The sequence below is a fragment of the Amblyomma mixtum genome, chromosome 9, assembly GCF_055824585.1.
Source record: "Amblyomma mixtum isolate Tamu chromosome 9, ASM5582458v1, whole genome shotgun sequence".
NCBI lineage: Eukaryota > Metazoa > Arthropoda > Arachnida > Ixodida > Ixodidae > Amblyomma > Amblyomma mixtum.
In genome coordinates, this window is record NC_143020.1 from 66,560,846 (window position 1) to 66,568,865 (window position 8,020).

The window sequence follows — 8,020 nt, forward strand, 5'->3', positions numbered from 1 at the left end:
GCCGCCGCGATCGGGATCAAACCCGCGTCTTTCGGGACAGCAGCCGAGCGCCGTAACCACTGAGCCACCGCGGCGGGGCAGAAAGCAGTGCTTCAGTTCCTTTTACCGTGAACGGACGTGTTTGCGCAGGTAGAAATCATATATACAATCAAAGGCAACCACCACGATCATTGGCTTAAAGTTCATAAGCATTGGTGGGCAAAATCTGAACGCCCCGTGATCCGAACACACTGCGCCGGACGTCAAGAAGATCGCTTCTTCTAAATGCAAACGGAATAAAATTAACGCAAATTTCAAAAGCCTTCTCCTCTCAGAAATTCACTGCATCAGTCCGTGTGAGAATCCGCCACTTTTTATTTTCTAGACACATGCTTTGAGATACGCTGCAATACAAAACTCAGCATTCGCATCAGAGAAAACATGCAATGTTCTTTAGAGGGCACGAAATTTCAATACAGGAACGGAGGCGCCTTCAGCTGGAGCCGCCTCTGCAAGGAGTAAAACAGGGGGACGTGTTGCCCCAATACCATTCTACCACAGTCGCCTAAACAACGCGAGTGAAGTTCGTGGGCCAGTGGCAGCAAACCAAAATAGCTACTTTGTTTCCATTTTTCTCAAAATCACTACTATGACCGAAGACAAATCAAATTGTTTCCATTCTATGCAGAGTTTATAACCTATCGAAATCTGCATTACTCAATCACAAACAATATGTTCTGAACAGTGGTGCAGGCTCCTATAAACCGAGTGGCTACTGTGCTCACTCAGGTTCAAATCAAGGCAGCAACTCGAACTGAACGAGAAGACTGTCGCTTTCAACGCAGCCGCTAGTGAGTAGTTCACCGAAGCTGAGCGCGTTACCATAGAAGTAAACACTTCTGTTACGCAGCTTTGAGGGCCTCTGGAAATTTTCTAGACAAGGCTCTGGCTCCCCTTCGTACTCCCGTTTCGAACCGTCTTTGGGGTGCACAATGCTCAGCCTTACTTTGTGCTGGAATGGCCAGGTAACAGAGTCGTCCATGTCACCTTTGTAAAGGGTCATCAAAGCAAAAAGCTGCACAGATTCACCGAGCTTTTTCAGGTAGATTCCTGGCAATAAGCGGTACCCGCGCAAGTACACATGCTCGCTCTCATATTTCGCCCCGCCATCCTTTAAAGCTTTCTCTTGGAGTGCTCGAACACTTGGTACAGTGAAGGTGGACACCGTTACCAAGAGTTGAGTGTGCGGCAAGGTTGCTCTGATTTTGTCCAGTAACTTGTCGTTATTTTTCTTCAATTCAGCTTTGATGCCAGTCACAGTCTGCGTCATATGGTCTCGAGTCCCGCCCGTCGCGTTGGCCACTTCATCTCTCAGCGTTTTTTCGAGGCTCTTGATGCCTGCTGAAACAACGTTAATCTGAGCTCCCTGTGTCTTCCAAATCTTTTCCGCTTCCTGTTTAAAGACGGTGAGGTCACGTATCTTTTCATTAAAAATGTCTCGAGTTTCCTGTCTGTGAGTGGCCAGTTCTTGTTCTAGAATTTCTTTCAGAGTGTTTATGGCCTGACAGATCCCGCGAATCCTGTCATCGTGCATGGCGTTACCAGCGACCATTTGCTGAAGAAGTTCTCTCATTTCCTTCGCCTGCTTTTCAAACGCCGCTCGGAAGGATTCAAAGTACGTTTTGTCGTCCTTGAAGCCGACTGGTACTGGGTCTTCGATTTCAGCACGCCTCGCCGGCGACAAGCAGTCTGATCTCAGATGCGAGCCTACGTCACTGCATAGAATCCTGGTAGAGCACTTGGGGCACGATACAGAGTGGTGTCCACAATTCTGCTGGAAATGACGGGATATCTCCGAAGCTGCTGTCACAGTCTCGCAGCCACACTGCTTGTTCCAGCACTCCACCTGCAAGAATAAAGCCGTAAGTACTATTTATTTCATTTGTTAACTTAAACAATACAGGATAGGAGGGTTACATACGGGTGCGAAGTACTGGGTTAACATTGCTATGAGAGTACAGATCTTTTTTTACACTTTGAATGATCTCAGATGAGTAGGTCAGAAAGGACATAATGCTGCACTCAAATGTGGTTCGCTCGATGTTATGTACTTCATACTGAGGATTGAGTGCGGAACGTCAGAAAGGCTCCCCCACCTACTTTGCTAATACGTCTTCAGGCCTGTCACGTGAAGTGAAATTTACGAAAAGGGGCAGAGAATAATGAATACGCTACCAATTACTGATCTCAATTCTCAATAACTCGAGTAATTTCACTACCAAATGCTTAGGACAACCATGAGAAGATTATCATCGCGTAACTACGTGCAAGCAGCAAACTGCCTGACGAGAGGAAGCTGGAAGCCTAAATCTTGAACCATGCAAACCCCAAAAATGCGATCATGGAACAGGGCGCCGTAGCAGTAGCAATCTGGTGGCCCTCTTTTCATTTTGTGTCTTCTTTTCTTTCATTGCGCGTTCGAGATACGGCTCGATAGCCGGGGCGCGCACCGTCATGATGCGACCAAATGCCCGCGCGCACATGGCCAACTTGTCGTGGAAGCAGCGCATTTTTGAAACATTGAAACGAGCCAAGCGACATGTCTGCTGATAACTAAGGTCACAGTTGGGCTATCTGGGTCCGGGATGCCGCCTGTAGATTGCGTTGCAATGCACTTTTCCGTTGCTCCTGCTCCCGCCACGTGGAGTATACCACTTTTTTCTCCGATAGTACATCGAGAAGTGCCACAATTACCGCCTTTTTTTTTTTTGAACGCCAATGAGGTGCTCCGACGGAATGAATCCCGCAGTTTGGGTTACCAAGTTTTGCCTACGTACTTTTTAAGATATTCAAGGTATATCAAGGTCAGAGCAAATGACGGAAAATAGCATGGAATTATTCACAGAAAAAAGCGACGCTTCCCCGATGATACCGACGCCTCAGCTCTTTGAAAGCTTCTTTAAAGGGATACTGAACCTTAATTTTACTGCTGCAGTTATTATGTAGACGAGAGCTGAACCTCTGAAAGTGATGAATAGAAGCTTTTACAAAAAAAAAAAAATCAGTGCCGCCGGGTACCCACCGCTGATACAATAGGTACAGTCGAGCGCGATTTGAAAGTTATCGCGCGAGCGTCGACCAGCATAGCATTCCAGGCACCTAGCGGCCGGTTTTGGAACAGGAACAATCATGATTTTGCACTCTTCTCTTCCTCGTTCGCTGTTCCATACAACAACCATTACCTCCGCGACAAACCCACCGCCCTTTCTCTCTATTCTAAGCTTTACATTTGTTGCAATAAAGTGTGGACTTGGTTACTGCGTTTCTTCGCGGGCGATAACAAAATTGGTGGGGAAGATCTGGTAAAGCCAGTTCTTGGCACTTCTTGATTTCAACGACTTTGAAGTTGGAAAAAATATATCAACGCAGCATCGCCTCGTCATATCGCCTTTGTTCACCAAATAATACCAAAGAATACGTCGTGCGCACTACGATCACTGCCTGTTCGCAGAACCACACACAAAAAAGAAACTGATAGCCTAGCAGGGAGTGACGGCCGCTGAAAGAACAGCAAAAAGAGTGAGGGAAGCTGGCCTGATACCTCCCTCGCCTCGGCGGAGAATTCTGGGCCATGGCGCTGTTCATGTTTCCGGTCGACGCTCGCACGATAACCTTCAAATAGAGCTCGACTGTACAAGCTTCCCCTGGCCTGGCGCTCGGCTTTTATCAGGGGGAAATGCTTGGGAAATGGTTCCTTGACCTCACCTTGAGCAAACAAAAATACCTTACGCTATGGCGCTCTTTGGCCTTTGACGCAGCAGAATCGTATATTCCAGCAAACATTTAAAAAACAACTTTGCACCCGTAAAGGAAGCTAAGCAACAATATATCCAGCGTCGTCCGCTCTTAGTACCAACACGGCTCACCGTGGCCGCACATAGAAGCGAAGCGATGGAGACAGACAGACGAACAGCAGGCAGTGTTTGGTGTTGCCTGCAAGAGCGCTTGAACATCTGGCATCGTGCTGCCGCCTCATAGCAGACGACACGAAGCACCGCCTCCAGACTCCTGTGTCGCTTCGCTTCTTTGTGCGGCCACGCCGGATGCGCATATTCGTGGAAGACCTTGACACTCAAAACAGGCAGGCAGCGAACGTTTTCATCATGACGCGCATCTGCGCCGGCAACAGATGCCCGCCATGGTTCCATCCCTTATCGAATTTGCGGACAGCGAGAGCTATATGCGCCTAGCCAGCCTATGACGCTGTCGCTTTGCACCTTTCTGAGCTGAAACATTAAGAACAATGAAATTGTGATTGGATGCAAAAGTTCTAGATAGGCCGCTTTCCCTCATACATCGCAGAACGCATTGCTGTTTTGATGCATATGCTCTAGGAAGTTTGATGCTCTAGGAAGCCAGAATATTTATCGGCATGCGTAGTTCGCACTTATCGCCATTCAACGCCCAGAAAAAGGCCCCCTCTCAAACTTACTTGTTCATGCTCTTCGTTTGTCGCAAACATCTCTCTTTTGATCACAGAGTTCGCACACACGCGCTACCCTCGTCGTTTCTAAATCTGATACACTGACGTTCCGCGCATACGCACTTCCCAAATGAGCACTAGCCGTAAGGCAATATTGTTACACCTACCGCCACCCAGAAAGCTGGCTCAAAGGTTACGAAACATTTTCAGCGGTTTTTAATCGGAGCAAAAACACCGGAGCCTGCTAACGGCTGCTGAACTCGCACACTCGAGAATGCGGGAGTAACTCCCTTCATCGAAGCGCAACAGTTGTTGAAGGCGCATGCGCAAAATCGGCACCTAAAATCGGCCGACTGCGCGAGTTCTCCCGAACGGCACACAATACCGTATTTCTTTTCACAAAGCTTTCGGCTGTACTATAAAGTTTGAAACGGTTAAGAGGATACGCTCACATACTGGCAAACTAGTCACTTGTTCCATTTTTAGTGACAGAGAAATCGCACGCTGTCAGTGGTATGTCTCCAAACTTCGAGCTCCCAACGAAGCGGGCAATAACGCCTACAGACCGTGTGATGAGATTCACTGGTCATTGACTATGGTCAAACACAAATGACGTTTCGGGAGCGCTACGGCTCTCTTGTTCGCAAAACATTTGCGAACAAGTGAGCCGTAGCGTCATATGTGCTTGACCATAGACAATGAATCTCATCAAGCCACGATTCCTGACCAGGTTGTATGCCGTCGAACCCTCGACCACCTGCAGACCGTGTGTTTCCACTAATTAAGGCAAAAGCCTTCAATGCCTCATAGTGTCGTGACCAACACGTGTTAGCAAATGTGTCCGCGTTTCGGACGCATACCTCAAAACAAAACCGAGTAGGAAATTGGTCGAGTTGGGGAATCGAACCTAGGTCTCCGGAGTGCGAGACGAGCGCGCTAATGACTCCGCCATGCCAGCTTGATGGCTAGGAATGAACAACTGGCTAATACGGCGTCTTCGTTCACTCCCATCCTCCTCCCTTTCCTTACGGCGAGGTTCAGGTGTCCACCGATATATGCGAGACAGATACCTTTCTGTTCCTCAAAAACCAATTTACCATGTAGCCGCCGCGGTGGCTCAGTTGCTATGGTGCTCGGCTGCTGGCCCGAAAGACGCGGGTTCGATCCCGGCAGCGGCGGCTGAATTTCTTCGGAGGAGAAATTCGAGGCCCGTGTACTGTGCGATGTCAGTGCACGTTAAAGAACCCCAGGTGGTCGAAATTTCCGGAGCCCTCCACTACAGCGTCTCTCATAGCCTTAGTCGCTTTGGGACGTTAAACCCCATAAACCAACCAACCAATTTACCGTCTAGCGAGCCGTAAAGCCGTACAGGCGATGTCGTTCTGTGGACTCCCTGGAAGCGTCGCAAGACGCTGTCGCGTTCCACTCTTATAGGCGAAGCTTAGCATCTTAACCACACACCGGTGACACAAGCAGCAACACCACGCTAAAGGCTTTCGCCTCACCGCACTTTAGGTCAACAAAGTGCCCCCACCCCCCCCCCCCCTTAATTTTTTTCCATCTCGCTTACCTCCCTTCGAAGTATCTCATCTGCAGGGCAGTCCCTCCACTCGGCGTCCTCTTGCTGGCACTCGTAGCCGTCCAGCGGACAGACGTGCGAGCCTTCCTGCGTGCTGTGCTCGTAGCAAGATTCGCACAGTACATGGACGCATGGTAGGAACACGGTCTTCTTTCGCACTAGTCCGCAGGCGGCGCACACTCTGTTCGGGGGCAGCGGCTTAGCAAAGCTGAGGGGCCTCCAATCGAGCTCCGGAGAAAACCCGACCAGCGTGTACTGCGTACTTTCAGGTGGCATCGTTCGACACGCACGCCCGCGGCAGTGAGCACTGATGGAACTTCCTCATGAACCCCGCCAAAGGCCGCTCTTATCTCTTTTTTTTTCTAAGCCGTCGTCATGGCGACAATCGCTAAACCGTGGCTCTGCACCCTCTCCCTGATGGCTCCGTGCCGTCCGCGACTGGCTAAGCTTGGGCAATCACTTCTGCGTCCGCCAATTGACCTTGCGTCCGCCGTGTGGTTTTCAGCGTTCTTCCAGAACAGTTCATTCGCATCGAAATCTCGGTTTCTTTCTTTGGAGAAAAAAAGGCAATACAGGAGCATAGAAAAAAGTGTCGTTTGGCACTTCACAACTACATGCGCACTTATTCTGTGTCATTGGATTAACATTGTGCGTGCTGAGATTTTTGATATGCACCCAGCTGCAGCAACAATTTTTATATCGCATTCTCTTAGCAAAGCACAACGAGTGGGTTTGATAAAGAAATTTTATTTCAGTTGTCTTAATGTAGGCCTCATCGCTTTCGCATTTTAGAGGGATTAAAAAAAGGCAAAGTCCTTAAGAGAACATTTACGAGAAAATTCATAAACGCTCCATGAATTGACATTTACTCACACTTGTTGATAGGAAAGTGGTAAGTTTTTAGTTTTTATTAACTAGTCTTTAAAGTAAGTTACCTCCAAACGAAACTATTTTTGTATAGGTAGAATGAATATCTAGATTACTCAAGTGTAATCGCCTTGCACTTCAAGGAAATGACAAGAACTTTCCAAGCAATAATAGCAGCGACAGTGATAATGTGTTACACAAGCCGAATAATGAGTTCGTTACAGCAAATTCATCTCAGTCATGGCTCGTTCCACAAGAATACAGTTGTTTCTTTTTGGTATATTCGGCCTTAAATTCTGTACTAAAGCAGTCGTAGTCCAGATTAAAAAGATATATCAATTCAGAGCTAATATAGAGTTTTATCAGAGCTGGGCTACCGCTCTGCCAATACGGTAACGCGTTGGTGTTGCTATTAGGCACCTTTAGCATACCGTGTACTGTGTTAGTGATACCGGAATACCGGGAGCCCGCGCGTAGCGCGCATGCGTAAATCGCCTTGACGGCGCCAGATGGCGCCAGGTACCCGGCAGCCGCACGCACGCCTGCAGCATCGGGACCAATCAGCGCGCGCGAACCGGCGGTGAGTGGCCTTCCTGTATTCCGGTAACGGCAACGGTAACACGGTACATGGCATGCTAAAGGTGTCTGTTGTTGGAGTTCTTACTAGGCCATTTTACTATACAGTCGTGGCTGCCGTAATTTATCGTACAAGCCGGAGAACCCGGAATCGAAGCCGAGCGCGGCGGCCGCGTTTCGATGGCGGCGGAACGCAGAAGGCGCGCGTGTGCTGCGCGATGTCAGTGCACGTTAATGATCCCCCGTTGGTCGAAATTGTTCCGGAGCCCTCCACTACGCCACCTCTTCCTTCCTTTCTTCCCTCAGTTCCTCTTTTATCCCATCAATTACGGCGCGGTTCGGGTGTCCAGCCAGATATGCGAGACAGCTACTGCGCCTTTCCTTCCCACAAACACAAATTTTCATTTTCACACAAAACACTGAGCCAGCGAGACTGCCAGAGGGCTTCGCTCGCTAAAAGAGCGTGCAGGGTGTCCAATGGTGTGAAGTAAACACACATAAAACAGAGGCGATGTGGCAGCGCGGGCTTGCAACGA

General features: G+C 48.9%; 1 protein-coding gene across 1 annotated transcript; it reads right to left on the reverse strand.

Annotated features, from left to right (window-relative positions):
- Positions 1 to 336: 336 nt before the first annotated feature.
- LOC149329445 (TNF receptor-associated factor 6-like) lies at positions 337 to 6,408 on the reverse strand. Its single transcript, XM_089562229.1, has 2 exons — positions 6,033 to 6,408; positions 337 to 1,885 (listed from the first exon to the last, which is right to left on the reverse strand). Exons 1-2 carry the CDS (start codon positions 6,315 to 6,317, stop codon positions 776 to 778), a joined length of 1,395 nt encoding a protein of 464 aa, XP_089418355.1. The 5' UTR covers positions 6,318 to 6,408; the 3' UTR covers positions 337 to 775.
- Between the last annotated feature and the right edge of the window lie 1,612 nt (positions 6,409 to 8,020).

Coding starts and splice junctions, on each gene's coding strand:
- LOC149329445 (XM_089562229.1), bottom strand. CDS start 6,317: ATGCCACCTGAAAGTACGCAGTACACGCTGGTCGGGTTTTCTCCGGAG. Junction 1,886..6,032: donor ATGAGATACTTCGAAGGGAG/GTAAGCGAGATG, acceptor TTATTCTTGCAG/GTGGAGTGCTGGAACAAGCA.